Source organism: Rhinolophus sinicus, linkage group LG10 (assembly GCF_036562045.2).
Source record: "Rhinolophus sinicus isolate RSC01 linkage group LG10, ASM3656204v1, whole genome shotgun sequence".
In the NCBI taxonomy this organism is placed as follows: Eukaryota; Metazoa; Chordata; class Mammalia; order Chiroptera; family Rhinolophidae; genus Rhinolophus; species Rhinolophus sinicus.
The window spans coordinates 73,758,413-73,781,368 of NC_133759.1; the positions used below are offsets into that span (position 1 = coordinate 73,758,413).

Here is a 22,956-nt window from a genome sequence, read left to right on the forward strand (position 1 = left end):
ATAAGTTATCAGCAATAAAAAAGTTCCTTGTTCTAGTCACAAAGGTTGATGATTTGTTCTATTTTCTTGCATTGTATTATTGTTTATCCAGTTTGCACTCTGACATTTTGGTTCAAATCTAGGAATTGACTAGCTATATTTAAAATAAAACAATAAAATGTTAACACAAATTATCATTTTAACATAATTGCTGCCATATAATTGATTTTCCTATTTTAATACAGGATAATTTGATTTTTAATGTGTTGTCATTTTACTTGTCTCACATACTAATTAAAAGCCTCAGACTGGAACTGTATTCCATTAAATATCTGTTACAACATGTCTGTGGAAATGTCTGCTCTGTGTGTATAAAATTCTCAGGAAACTGGAAACTTAATATTAGAGTTTCATATAATTCTGTTAACACCACTCAGGAAGAAAAAAAAATTAAGGAAAATTTACAGCTAAGGTACTGAAATAACTAACAAAAATTCTGCCAGTTTAGAATATCTACTGGTTGGTGCTATCCACAGAGTTTTTGTTTTAGTGCCCAAATCAAAGATTCCTTTTAAAAAATAAAATAAATAGAATGTCTAGGCCACTGGTTGGCAACTTTTGATTCATGGACTTTGTGCTCCTGGTGTCATCAAATACAAGAATTTATGTCATCACTTTTCTTTTTTTTTAATGTTTCTATTTTTTACTAAGAATTTCTGTACCTTTCTTTGAGTTCCATTTAATTTCAGTGTCCTATATTTTCTCAACCTTTGCTTTGTTTCAGTATTTTTAAGTTTCTTACATTACTTAGTTGTATTAATGCATCTATTCTTAACCAGGTAATTTTTTTCAGTGTGCCTGCTATTTAAGGTGATAGTAAAAGCTTATATTTATAGAGCACCTATCAGGGTCAGGCATTGTGCTACAACACACACACACACCCATAAAAAGGCTGTTATGCCTTTTATTATGGAGGAGGAAGGTGAGGCACAGAGGATTAAAGCAACTTGTCCACGTTCACACGTGGTCTGACTTCAAAGCACACTTAGCAATGTTTTAGTGTAAATTCTGTTGGTTGTGCATGACAGAAGTTGATCACAAACTAGTTTTGGTTCAAATCTAGGAATGTTGCTAAAACACGCATAAAATGCGTTGCATAATGGGAAAACCTAGGAGTGGGCTTCCCAACATTGCCGAATTCATGTATTTAAATAACAGCAAGTCTATCTCTTGCCTTCCCTGTGGCTTCATTCTCTTCATTCTCAGACTGCCTCTGCATGACTAGTGTCAAGTTTTTAAAGATTTCATGTAGTTAAGTGAATGAAATTAGACATTCATCTGATTTAGTTCTTCAGTGTTTGGTGATAATTAATCTTTTAAAAATATTCTAATGTTCTCTGCATCCTAACTCTTATGTGCAATTTCCTGAGGGTATAAAATCAAAAAGTGGAAAATTTCTATTGGATGAATGTCAGCTTTATGCACATTTTTAGTTGAATAAATGTGATTGCTAAAAACCAAGTTTAATGAAATGAGTTCAGAAGTTACAAGACCTTGAAACAACAGCAAGTACTTGATTAACATTCTACATAGAACAGAAGTGTCATTGGGGAAAGCAACTTATTTTAAAATATGTTTAAAGGTCATCATTGCCTAACGGAGGGCAGATTATGTATGGTATAAATCTTAATCTACACACTCAATATGCATGCCATGTCACATTCCTTTATTTTTTTAAAGCCATTTTAAGTCCATCTCCAGGCCTCCATTTGGAATGGATAATAAGAAATTAAGTGTAAGACATTGCTGGGATATGCGCCTGCTCCCCCCGATCCCCCGCCCCGCCATAGGTGTCTAAATCCTTAGGGTTGTGCCAGCATCAGGTATCTGGGATACTGTTGAAGCTATGGGTCTGCAGAGGTTTCTGTTGACACAGCCATCATTTCTCAAGAACGGTCCCTTCAGGTCGAGTGGCTCTACTTCTCTTCTACTGGGTGCCTAGGGCCTTGTAGAGGCTGAAACCAGGGGTCCAGTCTCCCTGGAGGCTACTCGCTAAGGGTGCTCAAGGGGACCTACAAATCTTGGTCCCTTTCACAGATTCTCTCTATTTGCCTCAAAGGCCTTACTCTCTTCTCCCTTCTCTCCTTATCTACTGGCACAGCCAAAAAGATCTCATCCATGAGATAATACTTTTACAAAAGATAGGAATGGCTACTGTCCTCAAGATGATTTTACTTCCAGTACTGCAAAGAGTCCAGGAGTGAAGCTAAAAAGAAAAAACAAGAAAGGAAGGAAGGAAGGAAGGAAGAAAAAGAAAGAGAGAGAGAGAGAGAGAGAGAGAGAGAGAGAGAGAGAGAGAAAGAATCCAGAAGCAAAGAAATACAAATGGCTTGGCTCCCGGCGTGAAATAGGAGGATGAGGGAGATACAGAAGATAAACAGAAAGCATTATCTTAAAAATATTGTTATACATATCTACTCAGGATCTGCTGCTTGAATCATAGACAGTTTCATCAGTGTTACCTCTGAAATATTATAACATATCATGTGACCAGAACATTTCATCACCTCTGGTCATACTGAAGTACAGCTCATCGAGACATCTCAGCTCCACTGAGTTGGAGATGATGCCCAAAATGGATGCCAGCAGGATCCCTACACAGCACCAAGGTGAAGGGATGAGGAGATACTGTTAGCAGGATACACAGAATTACTTAAAAACTGCTGTAGAACAGACTTAAAAGGTCAGGGATAAATACCTATAGCTAGAAAATGGAAACCAAGCCAAGTTGTCTAGTAGCCTGATAATGAGGGGCATGGAGAATGTTGGCACTGAGAGAGCCTTTCAGCATCTAGCTCAGAAGTCTATGTTCTGTGGGTCCATGAAAGGGCCTGAAGGTGTCTGGAAATGTTTGATTGGACTTCCACTTCAAAATAGTGAGTGTTCAAGCTATTTTTAACACTATAATAAAAAGCAGAAAGTAAACCCAAAAGTGTTATATAGTGAAGGGATACCCAGTGGGTGTGTAACTTAAAACTTGAGAGCCTCACTTTCACAGAAGATGTGACCCATGAGGCCCATTGTGGAGGAATGTGTGTTAAAACGTAAGGCGGGGCGGGGGGGTGGTGTCACACCCCTCCTCTGCTCAACGCCTACAGTGGCTTCTTTCCATCCCACTCTAGGGGAAACCACAGGTGCTAAGGCACATGTCCCTTACTTACCCTGCTGACCTTGTCTCCTCCATTCCCCTTGCTCACACCCCTTCAGCCACCCTAGCCTCCATGCTGTTGCTAGAACAAACCACACATGCTCCTATCTGCCTGTAATGCTCTTTCCACGGGCATTGCTGGATTTTGCTTCCTTACCTCCTTAAAGTTATTTGCTCATATGCCATCTTCTGAATGAGACCTTTCCTGGTCACCATATTTAAAAATTGTCTGCCAGTCTCTAAGCCCCTAACCCCCTTCCTTGAATCATGTTTTTTTGGTTTTTCTCACCGTCTTACTTACTATGCAATTTAATGTTGTGTTTTATTTTATTGTCTGCCACTCCCAGCTAGTGTGTAAGATCCCTGAGACAAGGACAAGGGAATTTGGTCTGCTTTATTTAATGATGAAACCCCAGGACCTAGAACTGCACCACATGGAAGATAATTACTAAATCTTTGAATAAATGAATAGGGGTCTAGATGATTAGAAAGACCAGAGCAAGTGATCAAATTTTTCATTATAGATTGTGTGTGTCTGTGTTTATACATATATTTTCACACAGCTAATCTCATTGCAAATTGTTATTGGAGTTTCTTATACACCCCCTGCGCGCGCGCACGCATACACACACACACACACACACACACACACACACACACACACAAATCTACAGAAAAAAAATTTGATCACTTGCTTAAATATATACATATATAAGAATCATATTCAAATATAAGAACTATTTATTAAGCACCTTTTGTGTTCCAGACCTTCTGCAGGGAGTGTTCATCTTGTTTAATAACTCACTTGATCCACACAAACTCCTGCAAAGCTATTAATGTATTTCAATAGAACTTACACCCTGAGAGCACGGGGCATTTTAGAATTTGCCACCCACTCTCTAGTCACTGCAAGGGTTTCATAGTTTATCTTAAAGGCAGAATGTCCACACATCTGAATATACTCTTTTGTAGCCTAGTTTAGCAGTCCTCAAACATAAGTGGCATAAAAAGAAGGTGGTTGTTTTTTCACCACTCTTTTTAAAATTCAAGCCTGCTTATGTCTACTCACATACAGTTGCAGCAGCAAACTCATCTGCTCTGTGCATGCTCATCACTGCACAGTTGTCAATGGTGCAATGACAAGAAAACACCAAAAGAATTAACATATATAGACAACTTTATTTCTTATTTGAAATTCTTGGTACTTCTTGTCTGATTGCTATATTTTGATTGAGAGCTTTTTTTTGATGTAGACAAAATTAAAATGTTCTACTTCTCTTTTAAAAATTTGGATTAGTTTAATTTCAGTGTCCTGAGATTGCAAGGTGAGCGCTGAAAAAAGTGCTACTATTTATAACCACTTATCTGCTTGAAACAGGATTTTATTTTTGAAATCACCTAGCAAAAAGATCCACAGGAATAAATTGTAGGCTGAATCTTCTCTAAGACCGTAATTGTCATCTACAATTCCCAATGTCAAATTGTTGTTCCTTCTTTTCATCTATCATGTTCATCAAAGCAGCCTCTCATTGTTTCTCTTTGAATTTTTCAGTGAGCAATTATTGACAATTTTAAATACATTTAAATAAATACGCATTTGTTTGTTTTAAGCAAAGGTGTTTAGGATAAGGTTTTGTTTTTCTTTTTTTTTAAATGGTCTGTTCCTGAAAAGAGTTAGAAAATCACTGCTGTTGCCCAGGTGAACTTTTTCTGAAAGGGCCAAATACTGAGGCAAAATTGAGGACATTATGAAGGTACTTCTATAACTCTTAAAATATAACAATTTTAAAACATAAAGCCATTTTAAAATGTAAAAATCCTTCTTAATTTGGATGCCACCACAGAAAGGTCGTGAGCTGGATCTGGGCTGTGGGCTGTAATTTGCCCGCCTCAGGTGCAGCCCAATACCTTTCTCTTTTTTTATTTTTTATTATTTTTTATTTTTTTATTATTATTTTTTATTAATTAGTTTCAGGTGCACAAGACAAAGCAAAACTTAGACATTTATCATTTATATCCCTCACACTGTGTGAACCCCCCTCCCCCCATCCACTATCCCTCTGTACGTTCCCCAAACCTCTCACCTTCCCCTTATCCCCACCCCCCCGCCCCTCTAGCAACCCTCTGTTTTACCTTTCTCTTTATAGGTGAAGTAATGCGTAGCAGAATTGAATTTCCCGTGGAAGGGCCACAGACATTGTGCAGCACTGAGACAACGGTGTGAACTGCATTGTAGGTCCCTTGATGTCTGAAATTGCTGGATTATTTAAGTAAACACTTAAGAAGAAAAGAGGCCCAGGTACAAATAGCAGAAGATCCTGAGCTATGGGTGAATCCAAAACCACAGAAAAAATGACTACATAATACGCACTGTATAAAACAACCACATTTAGCAGGTTTTTTCCTTTCCCATATTCAACCCCACTAAATATATATATATATATGTATGTATATATGTATATAGTGTGTGTGTACGTGTGTATATTTCCAACTTCCCACATTACCTTCACAGCCTATTTGTTCCCAAATTCTGTATGTTTAATAAATGCAAGTTAATAAGTAAAAAAGTGAAAATAGAGCATCTTTTTCTCCTCACATCCACTTTATATCCTAATATGCAGATTAGAGTATTAGTGATATGATTAGAGATTAAATAGCAGAAAATGAAATTGCTTCTGGTAAGAACTCTCATTTTTGGATTATTTCAATTAGTTTTACCTAGCAAAGCCTTCTAAGAAACTGAGTATAGACATCTTGGCTGATTAACTATCTTTTAAAAATCCCTGGATCATCAAAAATTAAGGATGAGAGAAAGAACTGTGAATGGTTGCTTTACTATGCAGACTGCACCATTAGGTAACTTAATGGTGAGTTTTCTCTTCAGAGAAGTATTTCAGTTAATAAAGGAAGAAACACTGGTAGAATTAGAATTATTACTATTTGCAACTGCTAATGAATTAACGAACGTGGGGATTCATTATCAGCAGCAGCTTACGTCAGAAAAAGGTAAACATTCTGTGCCTTCTACTGAAAGAACACGAGGTCACCTATTAGGTACTTTTGTTCAAAAAGAAAAATTGAACTTGTGCCTGGTAATTCTCTAGATCATAACACCAATTTACCAATTCACAGGACATACAGAAGACAGAGAAGCATGTTAAATGACATCACAGGAATGGAATCTGTAAAATCTAGATTGTGGGAAAACCCATAGGGCCAAAAATCCAGTTTTTTGAACCAAACATAATACAAATCAAATAAGAGATGGAAGCAGAACCTAATGAGAGAAGTTTGAGAGACATATACAATAATACTGAACATGTAAAACGGAATTGATGGGACCATTGTAAAAAATATGGAATTGATGTGACAAGTGACAATTCGAACAATTATTTGATGTTTGAAAGTATTAAGTAATACTTGTATTTTCATACAGTGATAGCATTTTAAAAGTTCTTATCTTTTGGAGCTATATATCAAAAAATGTGATGGATAAATAATGTCTGTGATTTGCTTTAAAACAATCCAGCAGGAGCTAAAAGGGTGAGGATACACGTACATAAAACATGATTGGTCATGAGTTGAGAAGTGTTGGAGCTGGATGATGGGGACAGGAGGTTCTAGACCATATACTTTGTTTGAAAATTTCCATAGCAAGCTGTTTTTTAAAAAAATGGCCAAAGGGAATTTTAAGGGTTACTTACTCATATGGTTTGTGTCTATTGTAGTATCGAAAGTCTAAGTCTGGCTTTGACAGTGAACATTACTTTCAACGTGTGGGTTAGAGCAGAGGCTGCCCCAGTCCTGCCCACATTTCCTAACCCTTTCCATTTTAGTGCTTGCCAGTGGTCTATTTTCCAACTACCAGCCTCTTTAACTCTCTGCTGAAAGGCTTTTTCTAACCCTGCAAGGGGTAGGCTGGAAGTGCTGGGGAATTCGTGTCCCCCGGGGAACAGCTCTTAATCATGACTGACGGGTACAGTGCAAATACACCTAACTTCTTTGCTCTTCAGATTGGATGAGTCTGAGGTCCATAGTCCATAAGAGTTTTCCAAGTGTAATTAAACTCCAGGTATCTCCAGTGGTAACCGACTTCACAATTCACCTCCCTTTATTAGTTTCCTTCCTTCTCTTTTTCATTTCTGCACTCTCCTGCCGGTATCCCCTGAGATCACTTTCCAAATAAGCTGCTTTGCTTTCAAATTCTTGTCTCAGCCTGCTTCTTTGGGAACCCAAACCAAGATATACAGAAATGTACATGCATTCAATTTGCAAATACCAAGTGAATGAGGGTTCTTCTATCATTTTAGCCTGGAGAATCTAGAATTTTAGCTATCTATCCATGTTTTGTAAGGGTGGTAAATGTCAGTAGAAGGGTATAACAGATTTTTTTTAAGCTAATTTGTTTAATGTATGTTCTTAGGACTTTGAATTATCCCAGTTATCAAGGAAGATTAGAATGGTAGGTTACAAACTGTAGTGTGTTTAGGAATCAGTCAGTTGTCTTGTTCTAAATGTGGATTCCTGCCCCCACCCTCAGGGATTCTGATTCAGAAGAACTCCAGGTTTACTATCAATAGTTATGCACATTAAAACATTAGAAATACTTATGTTGGCGTCCTGAGGATCCTGCTTTGAGAAACACTGACCTACATAGGTACCGAAGTTTTAATTACTTGTAAGGTGTCATGGCCAGTTGGGTTCTGTATGCCGATAAGAAGATTTGCTCTGATTCTGATGGCTGTATCATGTCCTGGAGTCCCAGATCTATGCTGCTAATACTAAAACCTAAATTTAATTTTCATCTGATTCCAATGGAGCTGTTGCTATTCCTGTCTGCTTTCTGTACAGGTAGGTATGGGAAGTGCCGTCTGGTAAAAAGTGTGGTACAGAATGGAGGCTGTGGGAAGCAGCAGCATTCCAGCAAAGTCTTCAAAATGCAGCGCTCCACCCCTTAGTTCTTGGGTGTGCCTCAGCCATGCCTTCGTTTGAATCTCTCTGTGCCTGGTTGGGAGATGATAGCAGAAAGCACTGCTGAGAAATCACTCAGCTGTGAGGCTGACATTTGCTCATATTCCTCTCTTGAGGCTGATCTTCTAGTCCACTTCTGCCCAATAAAGATTCAGAGATAAGGCCACAGGGGCCCAATGAGAGAATGTATCATCACCCGTCCCCCTCATACACACACACTCATATTTTCCATCTTGAACAATATTCTTATAGCAATTTCCAAACGGCCATTTATTTCATTTATAGGACCCGATTTGCCTTTGTCAATTAATTGACATAAATTTTATCTTGATTTTGTATTCTGTATATTCCTAGAGCACCAATTGGCTTCAAAAGGCAAATAATTGCATACTTTCTACTTTATTGCTATAGCAATGTTATCTTCTTTTTTCCAAATAAATTTTATGACACTCCAACTCAAGAATTTCTTTGGCACAATAGCACAAAATGGTTCGAGCCTTATAAAAATATATTATCCTACAGTTTGTTTTTATAAAAATGAAAAGCATACTCCCAAATTTGTTAAAGATACTAATTTGTTACAAGGCATAAATTAGAATCCGAAATGTCTGAATGATTGAAACTCTGTTTGTCTCAGAAGATTCATCCCTGCCATTGCCTTCTAATAGCAGCTTGTGGAAAAAAAGAAAAAAAAGAAAAAGCCACCAGATACCTAGAATACAATAGGTGTGAATCTAAAAGAATAAAGGGAATAATATACTCATAAACATGTCAAAGCTTCAAAAATGCAAATTCAAAGACAACCACTCTCGTGTGATCCCAAACTATTAGAGTCAATGTTCCACCAGGAGCAAGACATCCTAACTCTAGATTATTCTTCCTAAAAAATAATTGTGCTATTTTCAGGGGAAGAAAAGGATAAGTGAAGGCATTTCCTTAGACCAGTGTTCTCAAATGTTTGTTCCTGGGACTTCTTTGTTGTCTTATAAATTAATGAGAATCCCAAATATTTATTGTATGAGAAATTAAAAATCAGAAAATATTAATTTATTAACTCATATAGAAATAACAAACTTATTATGTATTAACATGAATAATATAAGAACATAAGTATATTTTCCAAAACTAAAGAAAAAAATGTGAAGAGAGACAGAAAAAAATGTTCTACTCTCCCAGTGCTAATATTTCATTGTAATCCATAAAACCTGACTTTTAAGACTATCGAAAGCCTTTGTCATTGTTAGCTCACTATGGATTGCAGCTACCTTAAAATGAATTATAAGCTGTAGCTGCCTCATTCAAGGTACAATGACAATGGATTGAGAGATGTAATATCTAACCTCTCTTGCTTCTTAGTAAAATATCCTGAAATTTAATAAAAATAGGCATAACAAAAAGAGACCCCCTAATCTCTCCTCTTATGCTTATTCTGTAATGATAGTGTGCCAAAAAATGTATGTATATGAATTGTATTCATATTTTGTTATCGGTATATATTGAGTATTTTAATACAATTTTAATACAGTTTTTTCCTTTCTTAAAATGTGTATACATATTTTTGGTGCTCTCTCTCTCTCTCTCTGTGTGTGTGTGTGTGTGTGTGTGTGTGTGTGTCTGTGTGTATCCACATGTATATACATATGGTATTTTGCTTATGTCTAAGACTATCATTGGAGTCCAGGGGGAATGGAAGAATTGGAAATTTTAACTCTGATATGGTCACCTCTCGACTCTTACATATATATCTATATATACATATATATGTATGTATACATATGCATACATACATATCATATTTGTATATCTCAGAATGCAAATATTTTTATATTGATACTTAAGAAAGCAGCACAATAAGTCCTATAAATATTCTGAAATCCAGTTGTCTCTGTTATCAAAAAATGAGTTTTAAGAATGAATAGTCAATTGTAATAGCTATGTACAGTGTCAAATTGGTAGTTGTTGGGGTTATCACTTTGTGAGGGGTGTAAACATCTAATCATTATGTTGTTTTGTACACCTGAAACGAATAATAAAATAATTAATAGTCAGAACAGAATATATTGTATAAAATAAAATGAAGTATACTAAGATTAATTTTACCTGTTTTTACTTTTTAAAATGTGGTGACCAGAAATATTTTAATTAAACATGTGATTATATTATATTTCTTGTCAACAGCAGTGACCTGTAGGACAGGAAAAGAGACAAAGAAATTAACAGGGATTGAAAATTAAAGAAAAGGAAGAAAGGTAACACATGCATTTTAACTTTTCTAAGATAGAAAATACTGAATTGGAGCTTATTAATATTTTAGGAGAGTTGTGAAAGGAGAAAATTGAAATAAGAAACCTTTTTAGAATAAATTCAGATTGGTGATTAGGCACTCTCCGAAGATTTTGCAGCTCACTGCCTAATCATAGACTATTACTACTTAAAGAGAAAAAAAAAATCCTCACATCATAAATAGTGCCTCTTTATCCGTAAAAGCTTGACTGGGTATTTAGCTTATGTCTAAGAGACTGTCATTGGAGTCCAAGGGGAATGGAGGCACGGGAAGTTTTAATTCTGATATGGTCACCTCTTGACCGTTTCATAAGTGACAGCAGGAGTCTCATTCTCTTCTTCTTAAAGTGCATTGATGATTTGGACATGTGGACCATCTCCTAGTCAGATAATTCTATAGGAAACAAAACTTGATTGTGTGCTGATCTTAAACAAAACAAAAAAAATATGTTCTTTAACCTTTTTATTATAGAGAATTTCAAAATCTGCTCGAGGACAATCACCCAGCCCCAACAGTCACCAATACCTGGTCAGGCCCCACCACATCAGCATCCACTCAGCACCATCCTCAATCCCATATTATTTGAATTCAGACATCAGACCAATTCATCTCCTCATAGAAACACTTCAGCATATATTTCTGAAAAATAAGGACTTTTTTTTTAACGTAGCCGCAATAACATTATCATACCTAAAAAAGAAATTAGTAATTCCTTAGTAGCAGCAAATATGCAGGCAGTGTAAAAAAATTAACTACAACATTTTCACGTTGAAAAACTAAAAGTAGATTAGTATCCGCCTCTAAAACTGACAGTCTTATAACGTACTCTAAATAATTATTTTCGTATTTCAGTATATGAACCTCTATCATCCCCTCCTGTGCGTATTGCTGAGGAAATAAAAATATAATTAAATGATATCATATTATGTCTCTATGATTACAATCTTCCGGCAAGGTCTGAAATATTTTATAACAAAATTTATCCCTTAGAACAAACTGAATTACATTATCATTATTAACCACTAGATGCCACAGTTGCTTCACGCAAATGAAATCAACTCAGCCTTGATCTGTCAAGAAAAAAAAAAACAACGTTCTAAATATCAGAGTAAAATACTTACGCAAATGTCAGTACTAGCCTAAACTTGCTTACACCTTGTGGCAAAAGCATGTGTGGAACCACACATTTAAATATTTACCTAGGTAACTTTCATAACTGATTAAGCTATGGCATCCCCCCCTTTTAAACTCCTGTGTACCTCTTTCCATCATTTTAGAGTTATTGCGAATTCTTTCCAGTCAATTCAAACACTCAGTGTAGTATCTTCAGGGTAGTCTGCTGAATGGCTCGCTCTTCATGTGTCAGACTTGGTTTCGGGGTGGTTGACATTAATGTCATCCCAAAGTCAGGGACACACTCCTACAATAGCTGCTTCAATGTGAATCACAGCTTCCGCTCAGAGGAGGGGACAAAGGATTCAGGTGTTATAGTAGTCAGATATGAACATGTTTGAAATTGGTAAAGGATTTAAAGAGGACAGGGAATCAATTTTTCCCCTTTTTTCTGGAAACATTATTTTAAGAAGTTTTTGTTTTGTTGTTTTTCTCAAAATCGACTGAAATGCTTCTTGGAGATTTTATCAGGTGGTTTAAAAGTATAACTATTGAAACATTTTTGTTTAGCTAAGAACAGCAATCCCATCAGACAGTTTCAGCCAGTGATATTATTATAGACTTGCCTATGTTTCAGTATTCTCTCTTCCAATATAGTATGCAGATCTGGCTATGTTTTAGTATGCGTTTATTATGTTTACTTTTCTTCAATGATAGCATTTCCATACAAATCTGTCCCTTTACAACCGTCTTATTCAAATTTTTTTCCCCCTTAAATTCTTCCTAGAATGTATTACTTTATTCTTTGTTTTAGTAAAAAGCTTAGTCCTTGGTAGGGATTTCCCAGAAAATAACCTACCCTAAAACTTATGGATCGTCAAAATTAGAGTATGAGAAAATTACTTCACTGACTTTGGGGAATACCAAATAAATAGCTAGAGAAATCTTAATAAATATAAAATTAAACTCATAGAGAAAACTTTCTCAATGCTTCTACTTACTACAAAGGAGGAAGAGGTGCAGACACTGTGTGGGAAGAAGAAGAAAAAGGTATTTGTCTTTTCTTCTATTCCAAAGTTATGGGGTTGCTTCAATAATGTTTTAAATGTTTTCCCTGATTATAGTCTTGTCCCTTGCATTTTTCTTCCTGTAGCAGCTAGAGTGGTCCTTATAAAACAAAAACCACACTACCACTCTACTCAGCACCTTCATTGTCACTCAGAATCAAAGCCAAAATCTTTACAAATGTCTTCAAGGCTCAAAATATGCACTGTGTAATATAGGAGATCCTGGTTACATGTGTCTGTGCAACATTTGAAAGTGGCTAGTCTGAATTGAGGTGTGCTGTAATAATATTTTGCATATATTGAGTTGAATAAAATATATTATTAAATTTAATTTCACCCTTTAAAAAAATTTAAATTACATTTGCATTTATAGCTTACATTGTAATTCTATTGGCCTACATAACCTGCAAGTTGCCAGCTCCCTCCTATTTCCAACCCACATTTGCCGCATTGCTGGTCCTCAGTATACCATGTCTATTTCAAGCCTTCTACTGGCTATTCCTTCTTCCTGGAAAGTCATCCCTCAGATATCCTCAAGATTGGTTTCCTCACTTTCTTCTGTCCTTTGCTACAATGATCAGAAAGAACTTCTCTGACTAATCAATTTAAGATGGCTTCCAACACAGGTATACACCCACTATCTCTATCTTTTTCAAAACACTTATGGTCCAGCATATATGTATAGGGGTAATCTTTCCTTAGTAGAATATAACCCCCATGAAGTCAAGGGCTTTGTCTGTTTTGTTTCCTGCTGTTTCTCTGGAATACTGCCTGGCCTAGGGTAGATATTAAATAAATATTGCTTAAATAAATGAAAGGATAAAATATCACAAAAAATAAGTAAGGTGATGTCTAAGAGATTTTATTATAAAGGAAGGGATTGGAAAATGAGAAGAACTAACATTTGCTGAGTGCCTATAATGAACTAGACACTGTGCCAGGCATTTACATATAGTATGTTAATAAATTCTCACAAAATGTATTTATAGATGAGAAATATAAAGCTCAGATAATTTAAATAACTTTCCCAAGGTCACTTAGCCAAGCACAGAGCATTGTTTTAATACTTCTCATTTTATTTCAGTATCTCCAAGTGCCTCCCTGACTCCCAGACTAAATTAGATGGTTGTATAAATACTCCCTCGGAGTATGTACTCTACATTTTCCTTTCACATCATTTGTGACCACTGTAATTCATTTTGTAGTGTGGTGTTTAATGTCTGTCTTCTCCACTGCTCTGTAAACTTCATGATAGGTAGCAGGGAATGTCTTGTCGACATTTCCATGTTCAGAGCCTTCCACCTTGTCGAATGCCTAATCTCTAACACCTATTTGTTAAATAAAAGAACAAATGAGTTAATTTTCTCCCGAAATGTTATAACAGTTGATGAGTGGGTTAATTGTGGCCAATGAGAACTTACGATTTTTGTAGATCAATTACATGAATGACACTCATTAGAATGGAGCCTGGCAGCATATTGCAGGGGAGAGTATGCTGGTGTGTAGGTGGACTGTTTGTTCCTGACGATTTATCATAGGTAATGGGACCATACTTAAGGATTCCCTCTGACAATGTGCTGTCCAACATGGCAGCCCCTAGCCACATGAGGCTATTTCAATCCAAATTAATTAAAATTAAATAAATTTGAAAATTCATTTCCTCAATCACATTAGCTACATTTCAAGTGCTCAATAATCATGCATGGCGAGTGGCTGCCTTTTTGGACAGAACAGATAATTTCCATTAAAGGAGAGAGTTCTATTGAACGGAACTATTCCAGAAAGTTTTAAACGTCCTTGGGAAGATATATTTTTCAATTGGAACGCGCCTGTTTGCTTGATTAGTTTTGTATTCTAATGAAAATTAAACTTTGAGAAAGAGTCCAATAATCTATATTCCCAAGTGTTTCTGGGTAAGACCTAGATGTGGAAAAGGAGCTTCACTGTCCACAGATGAACCATTTAGTCAGACATGCTCATGCACAGCCAGTGACTGGTGTGGAAAGAACCACTCCTCCAAGGGCTCCAGGCAGGTCTTCTGTTCCAGGGACGCTGCCAGCCCCTGGCTGGATGGAGCCCTATGTCTAATGCCATTCAATACCATCCCTTTGCGTTTGATGTACAAAACAGAAGACTGACATTTGAAGAAGAGGAAAGAGTTTGGGATGCCAACTACACCTCAGACTAGTTAGATTCACAATTGAGAGAGAGAGAGAGAGAGAGAGAGAGAGAGAGAGAATTGTTAAATGCCCGCTTCTCCAAAATGTCATATATCTTCAGGTACTGTAACTTTCAATGATTTTGGCCAACATAACAAGTTTTCTTGAAATTCTGTTGCTGGAGATTTTGCCTCCCTAATCGGAGGGATAAAACATTTCCTTGTCATTGCCTTAGAAAATAAAGTGGTTTATGAACAAGAAAAAAAATGGTATTTTCTATAATATTTTCTGATTAAGTTCACTTAAGGGGGGGTGAGAATTTTCTTAGTTTGAATATTCCAGGTATTGGTCCTACAATTTGTTCACATTTCTCCAGCCCTACTGAGCCAGTCTTCCTCCAGATTCGGGGTTCTCACTTCTAGACAAGAGACCAGTATGAGAGCTGAGGAATATGGAATATTTGTGTTCTTTGGGGATTGGGCCCCCATTCACCATGATCTCCCCCAGCCTTTCAGGATAGGTATTTTCAGCTCTCTGAGATCTTCTTAGGAGAGGACACCGTGTGACAATGGTGCTTCTTAGAGAGGTGGGGAAGGATACAGGTAGGGACTGGGGAGTTAGTAAGGCTGGCAGGAGAGGTGCTAGGACGGGACAGACGATTTCCTGAGCAGTGAGTGGGACAAGGAGTGGAGAATAGAGACACGGAGTAGCCGCCGCGAGAGAAACCCAAAAAGGTCCGAAAACGCGGAGAGCAGCGCGGGCGGACTTGGGCGGGGCAGAATGGGGAAGGGTCATGCCGGGACGCAATGGACAGTGGGCCGGGGGAGACACGCGCGCTCGCTAGAGCGCAGGGACCCGCCGATGAGGTCAGAGGAGCCGACGCGCCGGGAGGAGGGTAGTGGAGCCCCCGGACGCGGGTGCTGCGAGGCTGGCGGAGGGGCGGGACGGGACGGGAAATGGGACGCGGAGCAAGGGCCGCGGGAGGAGGGACGAGGGGCGTCGGCGCTGGGAGCCGGAGGCGGCCCGACAAGGATCGTTTCCTTCCGGAGGGGAGGCCGGCTGTGGACCCAGGCGCGGACGGGGGGCGTCCAAGGGCAGGGGACGGGGAAATACCGCGGCCCGCGCTGCCCGGCCACTGGCAGCGGTGGTGCTCGTGGCTCCTCCTCCCGGCCAGTCCAGAGCCCGCGGCGGGGGGAGCGGGGGGCGGGGAGCGAAGGCGGGGGCTCGGGGAGGAGGGAGGCGGGCGGAGGGAGGGACCAGGCGCGCCTGTGACAGGGTGGCAGCCGAGGAGCGGACGCGTTGCCGCCGCCGCCGCCGCTCCTCCTCCTGCAGCTCCTCTCGCTGCCGCTGCCGCCGCCGCCGGGAGAAGTTTCACTCCCGACCCTCGCTTGGAAGCCCGACCCGGAGCGGAGCGGGGAGCGCTGCGCGCCCGAGCCGGCGTCGGCGCCTGGGCGGCGGGCAGCGGCTGGGGCTGGGGGCGCTGAGACGGAGGAGGGGCGGGGAGAGCCGGGAGACCCGCGCGCAGCGCCGCAGCCGCTCCGCTAGCGTCGGCGCCGGGGCAGCCGCGATGGCCGTGCGCTCCCGCCGCCCGTGGATGAGCGTGGCGTTGGGGCTGGTGCTGGGCTTCACCGCCGCCTCCTGGCTCATTGCCCCCAGAGTGGCCGAGCTGAGCGAGAGGAAGAGACGCGGCTCCAGCCTCTGCTCCTACTACGGCCGCTCGGCCGCTGGCCCCGGCGCGCAGCAGCCGCTCCCCCAGCCTCAGCCGCGGCCGGAGCAGTCGCCGCCCCCCGCGCTCCAGGAGCTCCAGGGGCCGCAGCTGCCTGAGGCAGCGGCTGGGGTGACCAGTTTTCGGAGCAGCCCCTGGCAGCAGCCACCTCTGCTGCAGCAGCGGCGGCGAGGACGCGAGCCCGAAGGCACGACGGGGCTCCCCGGTGCCCCCGTGGCGGAGGGGGAGCCCGAGGAGTCCGACGGGGTCGCGGCTGGGCAACGGCGCGGCGGCCGGCCCGGGAGTAGCCACAACGGCAGCGGGGACGGGGGCGCTACTGCCCCGAGCTCCCGACCCCGGGGTTTCCTGTACGTGGGGGTGATGACCGCGCAGAAGTACCTGGGCAGCCGCGCGTTGGCGGCGCAGAGGACCTGGGCGCGCTTCATCCCCGGCCGCGTGGAGTTCTTTTCCAGCCAGCAGCCCCCCAACGCCGGGCTTGGCCAGCCCCCGCCACCCCTGCCTGTCATCGAGCTGCCGGGCGTGGACGACTCCTACCCTCCCCAGAAAAAGTCTTTCATGATGATCAAGTACATGCACGACCACTACCTGGACAAGTATGAGTGGTTCATGCGCGCCGACGACGACGTCTACATCAAAGGTGACCTCCCAGCGTCGGCTGTCCCGCCTGCTCGCCTCCCCGCCTCCTTTCTCCGCTTCCAGCCGCAACCCTGCCGGGTCCCTCTCTGCATCTCTGTCAGCGAGTGCTCCGGGCTCCTGCAGCCCCCAGCCCGCCGTTCCCACCCCTTGCATCCTCCCACCATTCTCAGTCCGCTCCTCCTCCTCTGCTGCGGTTTGGGCCCTCCTCACACCTGCACGGCTTTATCCGCCTTCCTCACACTTGCGGTCTCGTTTCTACCCAGCGCGTGGTCCCTACTCTTTACCGCGTGGGAAGGTGAGGGCAGGGACTTTGAGGTTCAACCAAAGGCTACTCCCACTCGGCCCTGCTCTGAAAGCCGGGGGTGGTGACAGGTTCCCAAATCTGCCCAGAGGGGCGTGTCCTCGGTGGAGGAAGGGGAGACCCGGGACGCGGGCGAGAGTCAATCTCGAGATCGGTGTTCTTGCTTTGTTCTCCTACCCTTTTGTTTTAACTGGATCTAGCGCAGTTTCGGAACTGGGGAGACTGAGGATCGTCTTCGCTGTCCTGGACCCTTCGCTGTGCGTTTCCTTTCCTTTCCCACGCCCCACCACACGTTGGGAGTCCTTGAGCACCCCCACTGCTCCACGCGCAACTCCTTCCAGTCTTTTCAGTGCAGCGCTGAAAGCCGCCCCCACCCCTTGCCACACCTCCGTAAAACCGCTAGGCGATGAGTGTATTGTCAGGATTGGTGTTGGGGAAGAAGGGGACAGCGCCCGCGAATTATTCAGAGCCGAGGAGCTAGCTCCGAGGTGTGTTAGCACACACTAGCATGGATCCTTTCCAGCCCATCTTGGTGGCTGCAGCGATAAGCAAAGGCTGGAAGTCCCCCAAACTAAGCGCAGCCACAGCATGAGAAAACTTTGTCAGCTTTTTAAAGAGGCGTGGTCCTTCACCCTGAGTGTGGGTGGCTCTGGCCAGAGATTTCTAAACTCAGCTGGAGAGAAGTTCCTTAGAGCAGGAGTAAATCTTTCCAGTCCAGCCTATTGCGGAGATGGAGAGGGACGCAAGGGAAATAGCAGGGCTGTCTGGAAGGAGGTCTCCCTGTGCCTCCCAGGCTTCCTAGCTTCTTGGTCAAAGGGGGGCAGCCCTTCCTTAGTTTCTGCCTCTCTATTTGAAGCCTCATTGCTTTCTCCTGATTCAGGTAGTAGTACCTTTCACGGGACTCATGGAAAAACAAACATTTGTCTTAATGCTTTGAAAGATTGCCCTGCAGAACATTGAAATGCTATATTCTTTCTATTTCTATTAAGAATGAAATGCATTTTATATTAAGAACCCAATAATTGTCAGCTGAAACTCATTGAGATCCAAGGGGCGTGGCATGGCATCAAGATAATGACTACAGATGCTGTGCTCATCAAAAACGATAGTAAAGATGCTGACTGGGGTTATAAAGAGGCTGACTACTTAGTCCAGTGTGTCAGCTTGCAGAATAACAAATGCTTTTGAACTGTGTTAGCTGTAGATTTTCATTTTTAAATTGACTTTCTTGATGAACTCACAAAGTATAAGTAAACCAATTATGTTCTTTAATTTGTCACAAGTGTTTATGTTTTTTCTAAATGGGTGCCCTTCAAAGTTCCAAAGTTAAATTTCAAGACAAATTAAGAACAAAACAGTAAACTAAATCAATTGTCAGGAAAAAATAATTATTGGATATTAACAGTCTGCCAATCAATGCTGTATATCAATATTTAATATTCTGTTTCTGGGAATTTTAATATTCAAACATGCTAAGAAACCTTCTTATTCTCCCTATCATTATTTCACCTTTAAAAAAATCTGATGATTTTTAGAATTATTAAGGTTTTTCAGTGACCTTGACTAGAAGGTTGATAACATTTTATTATGATTTAATTAATAAACTATAAATTAATGTTTTTACAATAGAATATTCAGAGAGTTTTCTTCTTTATAATTGCATAAGACTTATGGGGAGTTTACACACAATATGGGAAGTTCTGTCCCTTACTTTGTACACATAAATGATTATGAAATTAGGAAGAGGAATGATTGTTGCCTTTCTCTTTGTAGGTGACAAGCTAGAAGAGTTTCTGAGATCACTGAATAGCAGCAAGCCCCTCTACCTGGGCCAGACTGGCCTGGGGAACATTGAAGAGCTGGGAAAGCTGGGGCTGGAGCCTGGGGAGAACTTCTGCATGGGGGGACCTGGCATGATCTTCAGTCGAGAGGTTCTCAGGAGGATGGTGCCGCATATTGGTGAATGCCTCAGAGAAATGTACACGACGCATGAGGACGTGGAAGTAGGAAGATGTGTTCGACGTTTTGGTGGGACTCAGTGTGTCTGGTCGTATGAGGTAAGGCTTGAGCTATGATGCAAGTGTTTCCATATTATAGGTGGGTGACAGCTTACAGTTTGGGCCAGTGATTCTGTTTATTCTCTCTGTATCTTTTTATTTGCTTGAAAATGATAGCAGCTGGTTATGGATGCAGGCTAATGGTGGGACATATCTTCCTTATTAGAGCTATGACCTGTCTGAGGCTTTCTTATTAGTGTGGCCATCTTAACTTGAATCAGCAGCCTATAAATATACCCATGTCTCTGAAAGATGCTTTTATTTGCTTTTTTTGCTGTCACTAGCAAGAGGACTAATTTTATTTTCTTGGGCTGTAGCTTTTAGCATTGGATACTTTGTTGTTTTTGTTGCTGTTTTGGGTAGGCATGTAATTGCATGTGTATGTTTTCAAATAGTTAAAAATCTGATGTTTCTTTGAAGATTTTCACGTGGAAATTTAACGTATTTTTTTTAAAGCATAGGAAGAGTCAACTCATACTATATCACTTATGATAGATTCACTCACAACATTTTCAAAGAAATCAATTATCTGGAAAAACGAATAGTTCTGAAGATGTTAAGTAACCGCTTGGTGTTTTGACTGATTCCCTAAAAGTTGTTTATGTCTGCTCTCATTCCATTTTCTGAACAGCAATGATTATTTAAATCATCTGAATTAGGAACTGTTGTGTAATTGCAGTGATTAGTTTTATGAAATACTGAGATTTTTTTCCGTTCAGAAATTGGTTTTGAAATGAAATAAAATTTTATTTAAAATAGCTTTCCTGAAAGAAAATCTTAGTAAAAATTGACTTAACAGTTAAATAGTGTATCGCAGTTTTCAGTGTAGTTTGGTTTTCAGGCTGTTGGAGTTGAATATATTTTAGCTACCCAGTGCATACCTTTGTAAATTATAACAACTCATTTACTTATTTTTTTTTCATATTTTCATGTCCTTTGGTATAGAAGAAACATTTTATGTAAATATGTTCCCTGTGATGTCATCATACCTCAAGATGAGACAGTCCCACTCATTTTTCTTTTAGAAGTATAATCTCACTTTTGTTAATTTTGCTTTCTTTTTTGTAATTTGTGGTATTTACACTTTGGGGAAAAAGTTCTTATATTTATTACAGAAAGTAAAAATTATTTGCTAACTAGTTATTTGAAATAAGTATTATGCAAATTTAAAATCCTTGCTTTTGTTAAGAAAAAGTCTTATAGGATGTCACTTCATAGTCATTACACTTTTTATTAACTTCTCACAATACATTTGAATTTTAGATTGACACTTGTCCATCACTGATTCCAGAATCTGTGTGAAAACAAACATTCCTACATATTTCCTAGCAGTAGAAAATACTATTTTCTAAAGGAATACTGTTTCAGAATGTTGACTTTATGTTTTGCAAAACAATTATATAGAATTTATTTTGTTTTGGAATTTAAAGGTGCTATTTAAGCAATACCTATTTTAGAGGAGGCATTGATTTAATCCTAATACACAGCCTCTACATCTTATTTAAAAGAATGATGGAAAATTATATTACCAAGGAATATATGAAACAGCATCTGTTAATAAATTTAGGAAAGCTAAGTATACAATTGTATCTAAGTATTTTAATATTAGGGTGTGTTCTATGTTTCACAAGGCCCCTGAGTACTTCAGTTGGGGCACAGCCAAACTAAGCCTTTCCAGTTTGGATTTTAGGTTGTTGAAAAGATGTGAGTCTATGCTAGTGTTCATATGATATGGAAAAATTTATTCCACTCTGGGCTGGCATCCTGAATAAAGGTGAGATTTTACATCTGGCCATAGAACGAGTTATGAAATTGATCAGTAATATTGTTTACATATATTTTTTTAAAAGAACCATCTGTGACAGAACTTGCTTAAGATTTTGAATTTTATATGTCTATATCTTTCATGGATTTCAGGATTTTGTTTGGCTTTTCCTCCTAATTAAAGTTCTTGTAGAGTTAGGAGCACTGTTACAGACACATATTCACGATTTTTGAGTTTGAGTAGATGGAACGTTCATGATGCAATATCTTAGAAAAAATGATGAACACGCTTGCAGATCTTGTAGGAAGAGAATTGGACAAAAATGTTAAAATATATAGATGGTGTAGCTTTTCTTGAATATAACATATTTTTTATGCAACATAAAAATCTTCTAGTATTCTTCTTTACTGTTCAATTAAAGTCTACTTTCTCTGTGTTGTATATAAAATCAAGCATAATATTGAGAAAGAATATGAACTTGAATTTGGATTTGAGTCACTACTCTACTACTTATTAGTTTCATTGTTTTTTTGTAAGTTCTCTGAGCCTTGTTTAATTCAACTGAAAATGGAGATAATAACAGTGTCTACCTCAGATATTAGGGAAGATGAAGAGAAATGCTGAAAGGATCCAAGTAAAACCCTTAATACAGTGGCCAGCACATAGTAAATTGTCAGTAGATGTTAGCTATTATTGTTATAATGCTGAGTAGGTCATGTACTATGTTATATATAACATGGATTCATTGGTTTTATTAATTTAATAATTATTAGTAATGAGTGATATGTCTATATCCAGAGTCAAACTATAAATAAACTAATTTTTTTTTTCAGTTAAAGAATCCAAGATTAAACTTTTTTTGACAAAGAATAAGAAACCAAGATGTTTCAGTATTTTAGAAGTATATGGAATTCAATATCAGTAAAACTTACTATAAAATCTGGAATCCTGTCAAAAACATGCATTCCAAATATTTGCTTCAGTCTTTAAACATCATATTAAATAACTGATCTTGAGACAGTGTGGAAAATACTATTTGACAAGTGATTAGTATACATTTTTAAGGACTATCAAGCAAATCAGACTTTCTACATTAAAAAATTATTACTGTATAGATTTTTACATTAGTTGCCAAAACAATAGCCTCTCTTTCTGAGTTTCTCTAGAATGTTCGGCAGGAAAGTAAATCTGTAGTATCCCATTCTGCAGTCAGCTCACACGACCACCCAGGAACTTGTCTGTCATGCCAGCTGGAACCTCCTTCACGTTCCTCAGGTGTTTCAGGAAATGATGTATAGCTTCTGTTCTTCCTCGCTGTAAGGTTCTGGTGGTCTGCCCGAAGGTCCTGGTGGTCTGCCTGTTAGCCTCTTGTTCTGTGTCCCTCTCCATCATCTCCACCCACTTTTCCATTTTTCTTCTGTCTTTAATGATATGTAAATTACAAATGCCATGTTGATATGCACTGCTTTTCATCAGGTTTGCGATGCATTAACGTGCTCGTCACAGGCCAATCCCGATATGCCAAGTGATCACAGGATGTGCACCAGATCACACTTAGGGCCCAGGAAGGGCTTGACCTCTTCTGAGTAAAGATGTGAGCTTCAGATAGACTGGTTCTCTGCGTGCCTGAGACCATTGGAGAGTCAGAATTGAGATTCTCCCTTCCCCACCTGAAGGTAGAAACATAGTT

At 39.8% G+C, this 22,956-nt stretch overlaps 1 protein-coding gene and 1 long non-coding RNA gene across 2 annotated transcripts in view; one reads left to right on the top strand and one right to left on the bottom strand.

Moving 5' to 3' along the window:
- Positions 1-17,240, bottom strand: part of LOC141567262 (uncharacterized) — a 75,300-nt gene extending 58,060 nt beyond the window's left edge. Inside the window, exons 1-3 of the long non-coding RNA XR_012489770.1 lie at positions 17,093-17,240; positions 10,615-10,835; positions 10,259-10,343 (exon numbers count right to left, since the gene is read on the bottom strand). This is a non-coding gene — a long non-coding RNA (uncharacterized LOC141567262). The remainder of the gene's footprint in view (positions 1-10,258; positions 10,344-10,614; positions 10,836-17,092) is intronic.
- CHSY3 (chondroitin sulfate synthase 3) overlaps positions 16,094-22,956 on the top strand; it is a 259,593-nt gene continuing 252,730 nt past the window's right edge. The window contains exons 1-2 of the mRNA XM_019756145.2: positions 16,094-17,144; positions 19,218-19,501. Coding sequence (XP_019611704.2) covers positions 16,349-17,144; positions 19,218-19,501 — 1,080 coding nt within the window. The 5' untranslated portion in view covers positions 16,094-16,348. The remainder of the gene's footprint in view (positions 17,145-19,217; positions 19,502-22,956) is intronic.